Genomic DNA, 20,250 nt, shown 5'->3' on the forward strand with positions numbered 1-20,250 from the left:
AGGTCGTGAGGAATGGACCAATCAGATTGTGCGTTATATCCGCACGTCTATCAATCAGTGAGCGTCAATCAACAGACGTCCATTAGAGAACGTATCACACTTGACAAATTAGTACATCTGCGCTAACAAAGTTATAACCCTTACAATTCACCCTTAAAAACATAACTTCCAACATACACACCCCATGTACACTTTTACTTGGGTGGTGTTTCATTTTATATGGTGATAGGTGGGTGATAGGAGTCAGAGTTAACTAGCAATTGCTTGAAAGATTATCGTTAAATACTGAAAATCACTGGCGTTGCACAGTTGCGCTATATAGAGTTTTGAGTACAAACAAATAGCCAGCCAGCGAAAGCCCAGCTCATGTATGTACGCCACAAATCTACGGAAGTTAGTTTCTCGGAGTAACCATCTTAAAGAGATGCAATTTTGACTCCCCTCTCTTGATGCCGGATCGCTGCGGTCGACAGAGAAAGACGCGAGCGAATCATACCGTCAAATCCCCGTCATTCTCATTGGATCATTAATCATCCAATCACGGCTCGACTCAAGAAAGTACACTTACGATACGGAGCTTGTCTAATGAACGGTTTAATTGACACTAAGTAGCGCCGCCAATGATAGCACAACCACGAATACCCGGTCCCGTATAATCGGTACCCATAGGTTTTTTTAACTTCAGTAGCGCGTGCACAGATGAAGTTGCGAGCGAGTAAGAGAAAGAATCCCCTTGAGTCACGTCTTACTTCTTCAACAGAGACACCGTGTAATAACTAGCAAGGATCCGGTGGTGCTTCCAAAACTGTCACTTCACTTGGGACTGATTCAGATCATTACACATCTACCTTGCCTGGATGCAACACCCCACCTCCTGATCCTCTTCTCGTCGACTCGTCATTGTGGACTTATAAACACATCTGTGTAACAAGTTTTCAACTATATTTGAAGCCGGGTAGTATTCTACCAAACCAACCAACCTGTTTAATGATAACCCATAGCTCACACCACATGGATAGGTCTATGATGGACTTGCATACCTTGTCTCTACTGCGTGGACCTATGACAGAAAAAGGCGCAAGAAAACCGAAATGTGCCCGATGCAGAAATCACGGCGTAATATCATGGTTAAAGGGTCATAAAAGACATTGCCGGTTTCGTGATTGTAGATGTCCCAAATGCAACCTGATTGCTGAACGTCAGAGAGTAATGGCGGCCCAGGTGGCTTTAAACGGCAACAAGCGGCAGAAGACGCCATAGCCATGGGACTTAGAGCCTGTTCTCCAGGTGGCCCCTTTGGAATGCTGCCTTCAGGACCCTTGTTTCCACGTGGTGAGGTTCCTATTCAAAGGCAGGAAACAGAATCACCTACAGAGGATATGGATGTGACAAAGGAAGACGACGAGCCTTTACCAGGTAGGTTAGAACAGAAATCTTCAGGGGAAATTGCGTTAAATTAAGATGAAACAATGTGACATATCTGTGATTTTGTCTCGGAATCTAGTCACAAACACGGATCATACATGTATACATATACATTACATCAAATGTCCTTTACTGCAATGATACGTACCATACATATTCACAACAGATTTTCACGGTTTAAGGAACATAAGGTATCTTTAAGCTTTCAGGTATAGAATAACTTAAGATTATGTTAACATGGTAAGCTTACTCCTGTAATTAAATGAAAACGTCACGGATTCTACAACTTATCAACCTGACATTTAAATGAATATATATAAAGTGTTTACAACCGTTAGCATTAAACTTCATTTTCAAGATTGTGTTTTAGGGACAAAACAAGTTAAATCATTTATGAAATATATTAATGATTAATGCAAGAGTATACAGGAGCCGTCATGAAGTATATCACTCTCTTATCCTGATTTTAACATGTTAAAGTTGTATCTGAATTACGGTAAATATGCACAGTAAAATCGTCATAAAATGACGTCTTCAAAAATAATGATATCTTCAAAGAAATTCAAATTATTCTGTGGTTTATAAATCAAACACACTTATACTTGTAAATGTGTGCCACTTTATATCAATATGATTTACTTTGTTGAATATTTGAAAATGATAAATGATAATTGATACACAATATCGAAATCTAGTTTCCTCGAAGGCATAATAAGTTTGAAAAAGTACTTGGTGAAATTTATTTTAGGGCACAAGTGGACATCACATCAGTGGTACAATTCACTAGCAAGTTAAATCTTTTCAGTTCAAATCACATATATAGTCATAATTATGATACCAAACATTGAAGAGCGTTTCGAAAGATGTTGTCTTACTTAAGTTTGTACTTGTGCTTTCAACTAATTATGGAATTTGTTTTAATTACTAAGCAATTATGGAATTTGTTTTAATCAGTGAGAAAATTAGTGCTAATTATATATTCATTAAATACACACACACGCAAGATTGTACGGAACAATTATATAAGAGATGAGAGATACTTTTTCAAAACAATAGAAATTAAAAAAAGTGAGTGAAGTTTTTGAAATACCAACTTCACAAACCATTCAAAAATCATTCCTATTTTGCTATCTCTATTGCATTACAATGACATTCATTCATTAAGACTTTGGCACTCCTGTCAGTTACGCATATTATGGTATCTTTTATACCTTCAAATGTGTAATTCTGCTTATTACTGTAAAATAAAAACTTTTAAAATTGGTACTTGTTGAACTTGTTGTATCCTGATGTATTTAATATCACAGGCATTTCACAAGCTCAAAGGGCTGTGTCTATAAACAGTGGGTGCCGTGAGATTGCTATATCACATTGCCAAATATCTACACAAATAATAGATTACAAAAACTGTCCATCAAACTATAATAGTTACAGAAGTATACACCTCATCGTTGATCTATAATCACAAACGCGAGATATTTATCCACAAACATATGATACAGCTAATGGGCTGTCTCTTCGTATGGTACCACAGGTATCTTTTACTTAGTAACACACTTAATTACCGGTGTTAGGCGTGAGAAACAACCCAGGTAGATATAGTACCTATATGGCCTGGCGTGAGGACACGTTTTGGGTCACCTCTTATCTTTGTTATCTATTTTGATGATATTTTAATAGTGTCATAATTATCAGTTATCACACCCTGGGTCGGCCCGTGTAGATAGTCGAGATTGCAAGATGCGCCAGGTATTAGTTACATTGTTGTATCTATAGTATAGTATGGTTAGCTAAAGTCAAGCGCATGTCAACCACACCAAGAGGCATTTTATCATTATAAAAAGACACATTCCAAAACATTTTCATATATTTGGAATGAAATGTATTCAAATAACTAAAATAAGTATAAATAAGCTTAGTATTGGTGCAGTGGTTCTTGAGATAGAAGTTGTATTTTGGGATAGTTTGATGACTTTTATCATGTTTCATATAATGGATGCTACGTGAACTGTTAAATGTTTGCATTAGCGACAGCTGATGACACGATTTTGTGGTGTGTGTATACTTAACCAAGCACCAATTATACCCAGACAGCAGAAGCAATGACATTTTACTACTATACCCAAATTATTGAGGGTCCTTAAGCTTACTTTTCAGGTGTGGTTGACTAAACGCTGGCATATCATTAATATTCATGATCATTTTGTGCAAACTATATAACATGAACAAAAAGCATGTATGGTAATAGCTCACCTGGTATTTGGGTGGGAACATATTTCAAGATTTAGCTAGTCTAATTCCTTACAAAAAGTGTAGATCAAATTTTTTCATTTCTTATTACAATACTAGATATATATTCTGCATTTATATCTTGATGAACAGATTTAAGGCACCACAAACTATTTACAGGAACCTCTTGTATTCTTTACACGAAGGATAAATTTGACAGAATTGTTGGATGTCCCCATCTTGGCATCCTCACAATTTACATTTTATAGGATTTCCCTGTTGTCTCTATACTTATTTTTCAAGGCGTCTACATTTTAAACTTAGAATGTAATGAATCACTTGTTGAGCCAAACTCATATTAAAACATTTTTGGGAAACATTTTAGACTTTGTCTTTTTGGTTAATTCAACAGCAAATAAATTGTCACAATTTTTGCGTGGGAGTCAATTGGCATGATTGGTTAAAGATGATTTACATTATCAGTATTTTAGAAATCAGTGTTTAACCATGGTCACAAGGAAGATGCTCTATTATTCCTAATTTAATTTAAAATATAAGGATCAAAGAAAACATTTGCCAATAGTTAATTACTTTACATGTAGCCTATATGTGCATCATGTAGGCTACATGTTGCACATAAATGCTCAATCACTTAACTATATATTACCAAACTTATAGATCTTGAAATTAATATTGATAGTAATTTAAATTTATGCAAATCAATTATACCATAATTATTTCGGTTTATCTTAACTCTCTCATCTACATCAAATGCAGCTGAAACATTCATCTGAAACGAATCATTTTAATCATTAGCTTTCTGATCATCACAGGAAACCTGCCTTGCTCGATCAGACACTCACGTACGTACCCTGTGATTTCAGATTTTGACATGAAAAAGCAAGCAGCACGGCAATCTAATAGAGAGTCTGCATTGGCAGGACGGAAATCTGTGTCGGGGATTAGCCATCGATCTATCGCTAGATGGATTGGCTAAAAGAGCACGCAGAGTACCCTCGATCGCTGCTTTGCTAGACAAATCTATCATAGCCAAGTAGCTATGTAACACGGCAACCGACAATACTGACGGATTGAAGGGACTACAAGAAGCCGCTTAGCACGGGATACTGTTAATGAAAATATTTGTGCTTCTTGTCACATACTACTTGTATTTGTCAGTGACGATAGTCAGGTTTTGTTTTCTAGGTTGAGTTAACGATTTTACTTCCCTCATATAATGAGAGGAAGCAGTTGGCGAATGGACTTTATGGTAGATGTTATAGTTAAGGCGCGTTGCTTCGGACATTACCAATAAGACCATCCAGACAACAAATTGAGCTGATAGATAAAATAATGGGGTTAAAATTTGACAATTCAATCCACTCATTGATTTGTTGGCCTCGTTTTATAGAAATGTTTAATACTTAACCTAAATCTAAGCAGAGCATTCTTTTAACAAAACAAACCTTACTTAGTTTTGACAACTCTTTACTTGAAGGAATACAACTTAAGCAGTGTGTTTGTGAATAGAAAGAAACAATACATTGATTTAGTTCATTCAAGTGGTGTAATATTATACACACACATTGTCACATTATCTTTAACCATAATTTTGTTCCCTGTTTTCATCTATTCATCCCACGCACGAGTACTTTACTTTCATCTCATTTCCACCCTCGGCATATTCCAACACATGTACTCTTTATTTCCCTAGCACTTGTTACCTAAACCTGAGCAGATTTAGTGATAATAATAAAGTAATGATGATAGAAAAAAAAAAAAAACTTCATTGATTCAATTGACGGAACGGTAATTAGAAAATCGAATCCGAGCGACGCTTGCTCTCTCTACTTCCCGCCGTCAACACCCAATGCTTAAACGCGTCCATCATCGGCGCGTGTACCGCGTGTTTGCCTCTATCTTGCTATTTCAATGTGATTGATCGATCTAACTTCACTATTTGGACATAATTACATCCTATCACACCATTAGTATTGTATTATTATGTAGGATTGTGGCCGATTTCTAATTTGTGGGAACAACCCGAGCAATTTTACGGTAAATTGCGCGTGTTAAATATAAGGGGGGAATCAAGAACCGTGGCGGTCGTGGGGCGGTGTTTGACACGGGTAATTCGTTGGCAATGAGGTTATTTAGTTATTGCTTGTGTACGCATGTGACAGGTAGAATTAGAATTAAATTGAACCAGTGTGGATGTCTTAGAGCGAATTCCCAACTATACTTATGTTACCACTACTTCTACTACTACAAGTAACATTTCATAAAATCAATTTTCAATCATTATAAATGTTAATTTTCTATATCTCTGTTGTTCTCTCTTTGTCTCTTCCAACATTCTTTTGCTCCACCATGTGTCCACGTTGTTCTCTTTTAACACTATTCCTCTCTCCCTCTCCTCCTCTTCCTCTCTTCCTCTCTCTTAATCCTCTTCACCATAACGCCATCCTCTCATTCTTTCCATGTTTCTCTTATCTCGACCACTTTGTTTCAACCTTCTTGTTTCCTTATCAAGCTTATTGTCGACTTCACATCAAAACTCTTAATAGCCCTTAGGAAGCTTGCGCGTCACATTACCCTCTTAAAACAAATTCTGTAATTTTATAATGAAGGAGGACTATTAAGTAATTAATAAGAATCTTGTCTTTACTAACACCTAGTTTCAATTGTGTTTTGTCTATCACTTGAGTAGCTTGACTGGCTATGAAAAAAAAAAAAAAAAAAATGGTTCAGCCACGTAAAAACTCCTCAGGCAATCATGCACACGTCGAGTTTTAGAAATCAAAGCAAGGCCTCAGGATGAGAACGCTTTATTTCTTTTCTCTGACCCCACAATACTTACAACGCATGTCCCAGAAATATGAATGGGGTTATGTACAGGTCAAGTGTGTTGGGAAGAGCATCTATACAGTCATGGCAGCTCAATTTGGTTCTTTCATCTATATTGCTTCTTCTTTCACCACTGTTATTTCTTTTTTACTTCTTTCTTCTTCTCCTCCTCCTCCTTTTTCTTCTGCTCCCTTTTCTTCATCTTACTTCTCATGCTCCTTTCATCTTTCTTTGTCTTCTTCTTTCTTCTTTCCGCCTCATCTTTCTTCTTTTTCTGTCCTGTCACATAATTCTTACAATACACTTCTAAAATGTTGTGTCTCAAAACAAGTTTAGTACATAATGATACAATTTGCATGTTGAATTACGTATGTTTGAAGTCCCGAATGTAAAGTAAGAATCATAGACACCTTCGTTCATAATGGCATATTGATTCCGATGGTGCATTAACATCTTCTTACCCACACTCTAATGGATGCTATAGTTGTATCATCCAATACTAGTTTTGAGCAAAGACCTAACTTATACGAAGTATATTAAATGCATAATGACGATAATAATAGAAATTCTATTATCACTATTTATAGTCGGCATCATTATAATTATAATGGCGCAATAGTAATTGAATAAATGACTATCAATATCCAAAATATTCACGTATGATCGGTGTACAGCCTGTAATTCTTGTTGTTTGAGTAAGCGCAAAATTTTAAGTAAATTTTGGTGTAAAATGTGCCTTGTTAAAATCAAAATGAAATGAATAACAGTTAGATCAAACCCATGATCTTAATCACAAGAAAAAGGCGCAGACTTATAAACGGACTTATAAACTGAATAAGTACGAACATGTAGAGTAAACCAGTTTGGCTTATTTGTATCTCGACTGAGCACGTGCAGCTTAATATGAAAACAATGATAACAGGTCCTTAAATTAACTTCTCTTATTGAAGTGACACCATACAGAACAGAAATCAAACCTTATAATATTCGGATTCAACTGTTGAATTCTAAAGGCGTTTGCTTCCTCAATTACTAACACATGAACGACTTAATTAATTTAAATCGTCATAAAATTTATTTAAAACAAAAACTTATCAAGATTCCTAATCTTTGACTGAGTTAGTTCCGGCGCACGTGGTGACCAATAATCTTACCAGCAGCGTATTTTGTCTTCTGTCTTTGAGAAAGTTTTGTATTAAACCCTATCGGTACCAATTTTTAACGCTCGAGTGTGTCCACTTCATATTACGACACAATAACCAACGGCACTATCTATCTCCAACGGAAACTCCTGAATTGCTCTCTCATTTTCCACAATCTTTCAGGTTAATAAATCTATTTCCTCTTTTCGTTCTCTTCCAATATGTTTTTTTCTTATTTTATTCTTGCACGAATTTCATCGCCTAAAGAAAATTACCAGTTGACTGGGTTATATTGGAAGAAAGCCTTTATGAATTATACGGCCAGTGACTTGTTTATCATGGATGAGCTTAGAAGTGACAAGACTCTGTTATTGCTTTTCATATTTTCCACTCGATAGATTTCGCGATTTTAGCGATATTTTGTCTTCCGGCGCGTGCTCAACAATCGTTGATGAACGTGATCATATGAAGATATTGCCCACGCTAACGACCAGCTTAGTGTTATTTTTATAATTATTTAACAAAATCACGGAGTTTAATTTGTACAAACACACTGATCTTTTATGATGTGTGTACTTTTGGAATAAATGATTATTGCATTGCCAACACGCGCTAGCACGCGAAGAAGCAACAGATAGTTTGGGAAATATATATATTGGTATGAATATATCTAGCGTCAAAATCAATGTTCATTAGTTAGGGAAGAAAAGGCCCGCTATAATTGGAGCAAAACACAATACGTACTTGACACATCCCATTAGTGTGCACAAAATCTCAGAGGAATGAGAAAATTGAAACTTTGATTTCATCCACATCGTTCCGTCAACTAAAAATTGAAACTCGACACTGGCTTTGTCGATGATTATGACGCCCTTTCCGCTTATTTGGGAACACCGCACGTCATTGTAGAAAACTAATTTGCAACAGGTCGTACTAAATTGGATGATTTAAGACGTTCAAAGAAGATTTTGTGATCATTTAGTTCCGTGCTCTTTTGATGGTAAATTTGAGTCGATATTTGGTATTCAATTAAGAGTTGGTTTGCTGAAGTCAAGGAAAGTGGTTATCATGTAAACCTACAGAAAGTCAATTGGAATATAATTACGTTGTAACTCAAGTCACATCGACTTTTAATCACCAACATCAAATTAGTTTGTCACTAACATGACTAAGTCAAACAATCATAATGGGAACGGACTCTGTGAATCCTATATACAAGTCATTTAATTATTTCTAATATTTAAAAATATATATTATTATTGTTATTATTATTATTACTATTATTATTATTATTGTTGTTGTTGTTGTTGTTGTTGTTGTTGTTGTTGTTGTTGTTGTTATTTGTATTACTAGTCACTTTTTACCCTATTATATCTTCATAATCTACGTCGTTATTTAATACGTTATTTTTGAGAGTGCACCCGTGATATGGAAAACGCACATTGCCAACCCGCTTGCATGCAGTGTGTGGTGCTCATGTTAATCAATAATGCAAGTTACATAATTAGACACAGCGACGTGGAAGAATCTTAGATCTTCAATGCACAATAATGGTTTTGGTGATGTCGATGACAAAAATGTGAACTGTTATTATTGATATAATCATTTACACTACAAAACACATATATTTCAGCCAAGAATATACAACAGAGAAATGCCTGATAATTATCATTTCATTCATACACTAAGAAGAGTACACATTATGAATGGTAGTTTAGCATCTCCTTATCTAGTCTTGACTACAAGGCCAGTTCATGGCATAGCATGAATAATGGGATGACCCCCGAGTAGTATTTAATCTTCTTGTAGACACTTATCCAATCACAACAAGACGAATTTATTCGCCTTTTCTGCTATGTGACTCACCCACTTCACGAGGCAAGGACTCCCCGTGTGTCTCGGCTGGAATATCTCACCACTTCCCCGCAAGACTCATTCGCAATTCAAGACGAGCTATCAAAAATTCCTTATTTGACAAGATATCTTTATAACATCATAACATACAGTTATCGACTTTTCCGGTTGACAAGAAAGTAGGAATATATTTAGCATAGTGAGAGGTAACAAAGCCGTGGCAATCTGACTTGTGTATTATTTCATCCCTTAAGCAGTACACGACGTGGTATTGAGAAAAAAATATACTTTTTAATAAAGGTTCTAATTCTTTTTTCACCCCATTTTTATTTCTTCAAGACACGTTTTGAAACATGACACAGAGTGCATTCAATGTGACACACATATCAAATTTTAATACAGTATTCAGCCTTTCTATGTGCTATCTAAAGACTAAATTCGATACATCTATATTTTCAAGATGATTTAGGTATTTTTGAACTGTGACTTGGTGATAGTGACTTTTTGTCACAATGTGCTACCGGGTTTAAGTAAGGTTAGAGTCCTTTTGCATATTGAACAGTGTTGAATATTCATCAAAAGTGAAATATAATAATTTAGTATCGCATTTTTTAGTATCATATTTATTCTGAAAATATACATTGGTTGTCTTACAAATCCATTCGCCAATGTTATTTTTATTGTCCCTAGCTCTATTTGAACGCACAGCCAAAAGATGACACAATAAATATATGAAATTCTGTTATATGACCCACAGACTAAACTTTCTATAATATACACGTGAGCTGTTGTAACAGCTTTAAAATGTACAAATATTTCGTGACTAAATAGCCAGAAAATAACATTATTTAATTGATCGGTAAATTGTTTCAGCTGTTATAAGCAGAAGCTATGTAAAGAATTGACACTATAGAATGATGTACTTGTGGTACAACAGGTGTATTTTGACAATCAATATCCGGCATAAATTTATCACGGGTTACCTACAACTGCTTATGTAAATTTATTAAAAGATGCTTTAAACATTTCTGAACGAAACTTGCAAACGCCTTATTTTGGCATTTCTTTGCATTTTACAGACTTATAGTTTGATAAATGGGATTGGACTATCGTGTGGGAGTGTCGTTGTGAAATAAGATTGTAATTATGAATATTAATTGATTATACTCATATACGAGTATAATCAATTAATATTCATAACTTTACATTCCTTTCATTACATCTATAGATGTAATAGAAGGAATTTTGAGGTAAGGACATTTTTGTTTTTAAGATCATTAAGACACATTTTAAAGTAACAATCTTTAAACATAACAGAAACTTATTTGAGAACGCATAATTATGTGTAGGTTTGTAAGCATGGTAAGCCTTAATGCAATGACATACGATGTGAGGCAATGACATTAGTGAGGCAACAAGCAAAATGATAGAGAAACACGTATTACGAGAATAATGTGATAGATATTCATATGCAACTCTTTCTCATTGTGTTATTTAATTTGAACTAATAGCAAATACGTATCAAATTGTATATCAACTCCGTATTTTAAAGTTATTTGAAATGAATAAGTACAAAGAGACAGACGTTTGCAGTTATGTTTAATGTATATCACGTTGTGTTCTATTAGTCAAATATATGTTAATATAGAATATGACTCTAAATCGACCTATATATCTTTATGGAAACAGATGATACTAATATGAAAGTAAACATTTCGTGCAAGAAATATATGTGAACAAACAAAATGTGAAAACAGCTATTGAGTTTCTACTATTGACATTAACAATGTTAATCATTTATCGAACTCTAATAATGTTTTCCTTCAAATTAAGATATTATTAGTGATTATTATTATTAATTAATTACTGATTAGTAATATGTGATTTTACACTTACGAAATAAGTTATAAAATATAAAGATATATATATATAGGTTACCACTTGCAATGGTTTGTATTGACAATTTAATCGATAAAGCTCGTATCGCATTGTCAACTGACACACACTTCTCCATTTTTGGACCAGAAAAAAATCTTGTAAGGGAATAAAAACTAACAATCAGTCAAAAGCTACAATTTATACATTTCTACCTATCTAAATATTGCAAACTAAATACTTTTACGCTCTTCAAATGCACCATAAATATCTATATTTTGAACGGAACGGATATATATTGGTCTGTGTTGTTTGCACTACGAGTTATAAAATGGTAATAATATAGCAAGTAGTTATAAAACAATCAAATCGCTTCGACGATAAGGACTTGAAGACTCTTTCGCAAAGGGTCTATGTACTTGATAGGTATAATGTGTATTTAAATAACAGCGACAAGAATACATGTTGTATCAGAGATGAGATGCTCTGTAACGTTTACAGTGAGCAAACACTTTTGCTACTTACCAAGACGGTTTTTCTTAGAGAGATGTACTTTTTGATCGTCTCAAAGAGATACTTCTAGGCTGGCATGAAAAGGAAGCTACAAATGATATTTGTCTATTAGTATTTAACACTCTGTGTACTGTGCGACAAAATCATCCTAACTATCAAAAGAATATGATATGAATGTTGAAGATGATGATGATGATGATGATGATGATGATGATGATGATGATGATGATGATGATGATGATGATGATGATGATGAAGATGAAGATGAAGATGATGATGATGGGGATGCTGATGCTGATTAAGATGAAGATGAAGATGAAGATGAAGATGATGATGATGATGAAGATGAAGATGAAGATGAAGATGAAGATGAAGATGAAGATGAAGATGAAGATGAAGATGGTGGTGGTGATGATGATGATGATGATGATGATGATGAAGATGAAGATAAAGATGATGATGATGATGATGATGATGATGATGATGATGATGATGATGATGATGATAATGATAATGATGATGATGATGAAGATGATGATGATGGTGATGATGATGATGAGGAGGAGGAGGAGGAGAAGACGAAGAAGACGATGATGCATCCATAATTGAACGCCATAAAGTGTCATACATTACCGATTGACAACATAAGCTAAAAGTGACAATATTCTCAACTCTTCTATAAGTGCAAAAACATATTATCAGCATCATGCCTTAAGATTAAATTTGAAAAAGTAAAAACAAAGTTTCATGTTAAAAGCATTGAAAAAAATAAACTATTAAACTTGTCTTGAAATGAACAACTTGCAAATAATTGTCAGATGATTGTGTACAATGACTAAGTAGGTACTCATATATAAATGAGAGAAAACACTTGAGGATTGTTTTTCATCTCTTTGAGATAATCGTCATCCCTGAGTTGATGCTACAATTTATATGCCATTGTGATAACCGACCAGCGGATAAGTGTCTCTTCGATTACAAGCATTAACATAAATAAGTGGTTTCTTAAAACAGTTAGAATTTCTGTCAATAATACTGTCATATATTTGACTATTAATATATATTGAAAGTTTGCAAATTTGTTCATTTTACTGCTTAACATTTTCGGCATTATAAAATACGAAAATTATCAAGAAAAAAACACAGCCGCAGGATTAATACCTCTTACTCTACAAGTAGTTAAAATGATTATGTTGTTAACGAGTATAATAAGAGTTAATATTCTTTGAAATTTGTGAGTTTTTAGGAATTTCAAAAGTACGTAAATATACCAAAGTACACTTGATATCATTTCGTATAGATATATATAAACATAAATCTATCCGCTTATTGTAATAACTGAAAATAATAACAAACATTGAGAAAGATAACTGTTATCGTAGACTGCTTAAATCCGGGCTTAAATCTTCTTTTTTTTACTTCTGTAATATTAAAAAATGGTTTATTCCTGATACAATGTTACTATCAAAGTTAACACTATATCGAAGACATATTTTACAGGTTAAGAAAAGTAAGAACCGTCTAGCTTGAGCCAGTCAATTTGCTAATGTTTATGTTGCACTGTTATCTTTTAATTTTCTTACGTTACATCAAGTCGGTTGCTACGTTGTAGCAAGCTTTCAAAAATATATCAGGCGATTCTGGTCTCTTTACTTGTCGCCTGGATTACGCTGCGATTACATGCATGGCATATGACAAACTTTTGAAACAAAACATTAGATTTGAACATCGGTTCAATCGACATGAATGTATGCAACTTAACTATCATCTTACAAACTTAACATCAAGTCAGAACTGTAATGTAACAGATGCAAATTAAAATATTCTCGCTATCCGAAGATGAAGCTATAAACCTGACAATATGTTTTAGTTAATGGAATGTTATATTAAAATAAATATTGTAAACATTGATAGAGTTTAGATAAACTTTGTTTCGTGTCTCAATATCGATCCTTCAAAGTTCGCTTGATGAAATTTTAAAAACAATGTAAAAGAAACACGTCTGCGTCACAATGGTAGTATAACTTCAGGAAGTTACTAATAAATTGCGAAAGAGAAGAGGGTGGAAATTAAATGTATAGCATTTCAATGCTTAATTCTCAAGAAACGAAATCAATAAAAAGTCATAAAGAAAGAATCGAATGAAATGTATACTACTGAGTACGACGTAGCATTTCTATGTTGTCCTCAAGCTATGTACTTAGTCCGCTTATGAAATATACCAACATGGTCTCAATGGTGAGTTGTATAGGATGGTACATCGGAAAAGAATTGTTTTATCTATCTCTATCCATTCTATCAACGGATATGACTACGGCTGTATACATTGTTTTGCCTACAGCGTTTATCTTAACAATTTGTTCTATACATGTATACCAATTTTTGACATTTCTGCTTTTCTCTCTTTTTTACAGTTACAGATACACCAAAGAAAGATACTACTACCACTGAACCAGAAGAAAAGGAGGATGTCAATCGTGAATCACCGAGTACAAGTGTGCCCGAACCCAACAACAATGAATCACAACCCCCTAGAGCTGAGAGAGAAAAGCCGGCATCAGCATTGGATAACTTCAACGGGATAGCGGCCAGTTTTATATCCCCATTTAGACCCGGTCGCCTTGCTCCAATTGAAATTCTTCTGAGACTTTTTCCAACGCAGCGGAAAGCTGTTCTTGAACTAGTGCTGCAGGGTTGCAGCGGTGATCTTGTCAAGGCTATTGAACACTTCTTATCAGCTTCTGATTCTTCGTCAAGACATCACGTGGATCCTCATGCAGCAGAAGTTAAACACGATGGCTTCACAGTGCCTGGAATGCTTCCAGCTGGACTAAGATCCCTTTTGGTAACGATAAACACGCAATGGGTAGTTTAAAGTCAGCTTTTTCACCATTGCCTCCGTCAAGTGTTGCCACGTCATTACCATTACTCTTCGCGCCCAGACCACCTCATCCTTTCGCTACAGACGCTCTTCTTGGTCGTTCATCATTGTTTGCCCCATCAAGTATAGCCGATTTAGGTGCTGGTCACCATGGTGGTGCTCCAGCCAGATTTGCCTTCCCAGCTTTACATCCACTTAATCTCTCGGGGAAATTCCCTACAAGTGCTGGGGAGAGTTATCCCAGGTTAATTTTCGCGCCATACGGAGCTGCTGCAACATGCCCACCTGACTGTGTTCAATGCCCAGGGCCTAGACATAGTGTAGGAAGTGAATCAGAAAATCACCATCAGCTACAACAGAAGGCTCTATGGCCAATAGTAATGTAGATTCAGACTGATAAGATTTTACCTTTTCAAATCATAGACTCTGAAGTAATGTTTCTATTTAAATCGAAACACTGGCACATTGTTGCTGCTTTCTGCTGCTAGTTTTGGCATGTGGAACAAAAGTAAATCTATAATTGCGAATATTGTTTGAACATACATTGCATAAATATCCACCCAAACAGGGAAACACTAATCAAGTTTAAAAATATGATTCTTTTATTCCTTTAACGCATAAAAACCGTGGCAAGATATTCAATCAAATTATGTTTAGCCAAACTGCAGAGGATATCATTTCAAACAATATTCGCAATTGTGGGTCTTTTTGACATGTTTGAGATTGTGCAAAAATACAACGTTTTGTTACAATAGAAAATTATATACAAGTGGATATTTATTTCAGCATTCCATATGTTTTCTATAACCACCGAGAAACTACCCACCATAGCTACACAACCACCGACTCGGTGATGTACTTTGATTTCTCATATACCGTCTTTTAAGAACCAATGACACCGTGTGTAATTGTTTCGTTCAATTTGTCTACGCATAATTTATTATTTGATGTACATTTTTGGCGTAATTACGTCACAATTGGAATATTTTATGTAAATTCGTGGCGTAATGACGTCATAATTTAAGGTGCAGTGTTACGATAGATGTATTATAGAGTGTACTGAAAAGTAACTGTTGTTTAAATTCAAATGCCTTTGAAAACTACGCATTTTCATATTGTTGTTCAAATTCAGATTTTAAAAGCTGTATTCTGTAGGGATTGACGTGATACTATATAAGTTGATTACTTAGAGGTTTTCTGTACCAAGTTGTAGGAATCAATTTGGTCAGCAAGCAACCAAAAGCGTTTCAATCGCCTTCAAGTCTATAGATTATTCGTTTGTTTGTTTGTACTTTATTGATTTAGATGCAGAAAAGAAAATTGTTTTCTGGAAATTGAAAAGGTATGAAGTATCTTAGTAACATTTAAAAGTTACTATTCATAACCTTGTAATAAATATGTGCAATACTGTCTTACTCAAATATGTCGGGTGGGTATTCACTGCCGTAACAGTGCCCTCATTTGCACGAAGGGTCATAGGATCCTTTCAATAGTCTAATTGGAGTTGAACAAAATGACATTCATATCCTGAAATATCTATCTAAATAACTCATCCTGCAAACAGGTGAATATTGGGAAAGTGAATGATAATAAGATAATTCATTTTAACTTCAATATTAGAGTTATGGATTGTATCGACATTGTAATGTTATTCTCTCTCGTATTATACCATAAAACCTCGACTGCAAGCATATAAAGTGCTTTTGGTGAAAGCTAAATTAACACAGGCACCATCCATCGACAACATTATAACATTGTAGAGTTTGAGCAAATAAATTACCGATACAAGCATATACAAACAAGTATTATTGTAAGACCAACCTATTGTATTGGCATATTTACGGCTGTTTCGTATTAATTTAGCTCTCATCAAAACAGTGCTTGTAGACGAGGTTTTACGGTAGTACCATGTATTTGGAATGGCGTGGCTGTGATTTACAGAGTGCGATATCTGAGAGATTCTCTCTTCAATAAATGTGTTTAATTGAAGAGTACCAAGCAGTTTAGGATTTGGGGCAATTGTAGTGTTTAAACATAGCTTGTAGAATAACATTAACACATAATTTGGTCCGTAAAGAAAATATCTCACGATGGCAGTCGACAGATTGTGTAGTATTTGGTATTTGTAAGTACAATGACCATATTTGTGAAACATGCATTTATATGGGTACACACATGCCTTTTGTTGGTTCAGTGATTCTTTGCATATGGTGTAATAACCAATTAGCAGGCAAAACGTAACCATTGAAATACACCTGAGTAATGAACACATCTGAACAACCATGTCGACTGCCTGCCTTCCTGCCTGGCTGGCTGCGTCAACAGATTTCTTGGGAAATACTTTCCCTTGTCAGACTCTCTCCATGTCTTTATAGTACCATGACCACTTCACACTTCGCTAAAGTTGACCCATTTTATACAAGTCTAAAATCCATTCGAAATAACTTTTCTATTAAACTTGCTAGTCTAGCACACTAGAGAGTATTTGGTACTGTCCCTTGTGACACGCCACTTCACGGTACGCCATCGTCAAAGCGTAAAGAAAGTTGTTCTACTTAGGCGGTTTGAGGCATTCTATCCAAGTCTTAAGAGGTTCTGTTAGACAAGATTTTCTAGCATACAATCCGGATTTCGTTTATGCAAAGCTAAAATGGAGAGTCATTAGGTTTTAATACTCAATTTCCAGAGCGTGTTTTAGCCATAGCACCCTATGACCAAGCCCTAGGTGCCCCTTGTATGCATCTAGTCCGCGGCGAATTAGAAATCTTGGAGTGCTTTTACAAGGCGCTTTGTCAGTGCTTAAGTGCCATAGGGACTTCGATTCATATACTTAATAAAAGGGCAAAACAACTTAGGTTTATCAGAACTATACATATTAGCTAAGAGCTTACCTTGGATGAGATATAGTGATTGATATTTTTGTATTTGTACATTTATATACAAAAGTTGGTTTACATGAGATACGAAGTCAAAAATCATTCTCATTGTGGAAATTGTTTGTAATACAGTATTTAAACAATGTTCTCGATTTTTTCGTAGCCATACCAATGTCATATTTCTGACATTGTAACAAACAAATGTTTACAGTTAAAATATGGTAAATGTAAACCATTTTGGTACCATATGGATAAGGTGAAGTAAGTCAGAGAGGTGCTATACTGTAAAGCAGCAAAATAACGCTGCACAGAATACAAAAACCATAAGGCAGTTGATTTCTATTTATTGCCTAAACGTTGAGATCAAAATTAAATCACTTTTTTTTGTGCTTTGGTTGCAAGGAACACTAACCCTGGTTATTGTTTCTCAATACTGGTCATTTGAAAGAGTCTTACTCAAGTTATCTTGTCTCATTTTACATTGGTTAAATTATATACATGAGTTACCTATGATGTCACATGTTTACATTTAGGGCGCCCTCTGTTGTTACACATAGAGGGCAGGATAATACAACAGTTTTATGGCAGACCATATAAAATCTTTTCAAAACCTTTGTTGTTTTAATTGTGTGATATTATGTAGCTATTGCACCTATAAGCAGTTATTGATCATATTAAAAAACAATTCATCCTTGTAGACTATTTTGCCTTCAGTTTTTATCTCAGACCAACAGAGGGCGTTCCAACTCATCTATAGGTTTAAATAAACACTGAAATATTGTGAATTTTGAATAACCAGCTGCACTGTCAGATTTTATTTTTCATGTATTTATGTCATGTTTCACATAGAGGAATGCTTTTACAGAAAAAGAGCGTTTTGGTAATTCAGAAATCCCAGGGAAATGTCAATACTTATGACTGCTTGTGGACATCAAGAAAGGAACATGTAAAAGCACCAGATAATTCTTTGTATTTGCATAAAAATGCAACTACAAAAATGTCCTGAATTAAAGAAGCACTGTTTTGATTAAATTTCAAAACAAAACAAAACAGAAATCAGAGTGATTATAATTCCACATTTTATTGTCATTTCATTAAAAATGATGTAGTTATTTTCTGTAAATGGCCCAATCGTTTTCAGCTGTTACTGTAGTTGATTGTAAAGATAGGAATTTTTATGCTCATAATCATGCTTTTGTTGGGAAAAATACAATTATCTTTTGCTGGAAAGTGAAAACTTGATATTTTATTTCAGAAATTAAGCATACCTTTAAATGAAGACAAAGAAGCACAATATTGGTACTTAAAGCAATTGATCTTGTCATTATTTCCCAACAGAAACATTCATGAGGTCATTACTAATTCCTTGTATATTTCAAGATTATTGTTTGTGAAATAAAGATACCATTTTTTGTCGTAACAGAATGCCAAATAAACATCGTCTATTCCTGTACATTGCATATCAATAGTTTCTTGTGGCTTGATTATTATCGTGTTCTTGTTGGTTTACTAGACTGTCGGATGACCTATGATGTCCCACGTAGCGATATACTAGACATGTTTCAGGCATCTAGGATAGCTGCCGGTTGCAAAAACGCTCTCAATGTGAAAGTTAATTGAATATTTTTACAACACCTACGATATTAAGACAGTACGAATATCCAATATTTTATTGAAGAAGCTGCAACATCCAATTACAGTAATGGATTCACTTAAGAAGTATTTGAGCAATTATAATGACAATAAATTTGCATACTAAAGGGTTAAAATAGTAACTTCCCCCGTAAAATTACAAAACATTTGTTTGAATCACTTGACATACAGTCATTTTTGTTGATTTGAAATATTTAAAAACCTGTTAATAAAGGAAACTGTTTGTTTTGCTACCCTCCCAAAGTTCTCCCTTTTCAAAATCATTTCTCTTTCGTCAAAAATAATCACATTGTCCAAAAATGATGCTCTCAAAAAATGTTGCATTTTTCAACAACCTATACGTGTAATGTACAAAAACCTGCCTGATTGCGTCAACAGATTTCTTGTGAAATACTTTCCCTTGTCAGCCTCTCTCCATGTCTTTATAGTGCCATGACCACTCCACACTTTGCTAAAGTTGACCCATTCTATACAAGTCTAAAATCCATTCAAAATAACTTTTCTATTAAACTTGCTAGTCTAGCACACTAGAGAGTATTTGGTACTGTCCCTTGTGACACGCCACTTCACGGTACGCCATCGTCAAAGCGTAAAGAAAGTTGTTCTACTTCGGCGGTTTGAGGCATTCTATCCAAGTCTTAAGAAGTTCTGTAAGACAAGATTTTCTAACATACAATCCGGATTTCATTTATGCAAAGCTAAAACGGAGAGTCATTTTAGTTGATTTGAAAAATAATTGCATGTGTGGCCGAGGGATCAGAGACAGAAAGGTGAAGGAAAATTTCAATGAAACGAACCAATCATCACATTGATATCGAGAACGTTTTGTACATTACATGTATGGGAAAACATTGAAAAGTGCAATTTTTTTGAAAGCATCATTTGTGTAAAATGTGATTATTTTTGACCATGGAAATTGTTTTTGGAAATGGTACAACGTTTAAAGGGTTGAAAA

The 20,250-nt window shown here is 34.6% G+C and overlaps 1 protein-coding gene across 1 annotated transcript; it reads left to right on the forward strand.

Annotated features, from left to right (window-relative positions):
- Positions 1 to 407: 407 nt before the first annotated feature.
- LOC140148977 (doublesex and mab-3 related transcription factor 3, truncated-like) lies at positions 408 to 19,102 on the forward strand. The gene is given in 5 exon segments (XM_072171104.1): positions 408 to 1,225; positions 1,228 to 1,416; positions 14,300 to 14,727; positions 14,730 to 15,096; positions 15,099 to 19,102. Coding segments are annotated over 5 exon segments (1,287 nt in total). The 5' UTR covers positions 408 to 987; the 3' UTR covers positions 15,164 to 19,102.
- The last annotated feature ends 1,148 nt before the right edge of the window (positions 19,103 to 20,250 follow it).

Source organism: Amphiura filiformis, chromosome 1, assembly GCF_039555335.1.
Source record: "Amphiura filiformis chromosome 1, Afil_fr2py, whole genome shotgun sequence".
Lineage (NCBI taxonomy): Eukaryota > Metazoa > Echinodermata > Ophiuroidea > Amphilepidida > Amphiuridae > Amphiura > Amphiura filiformis.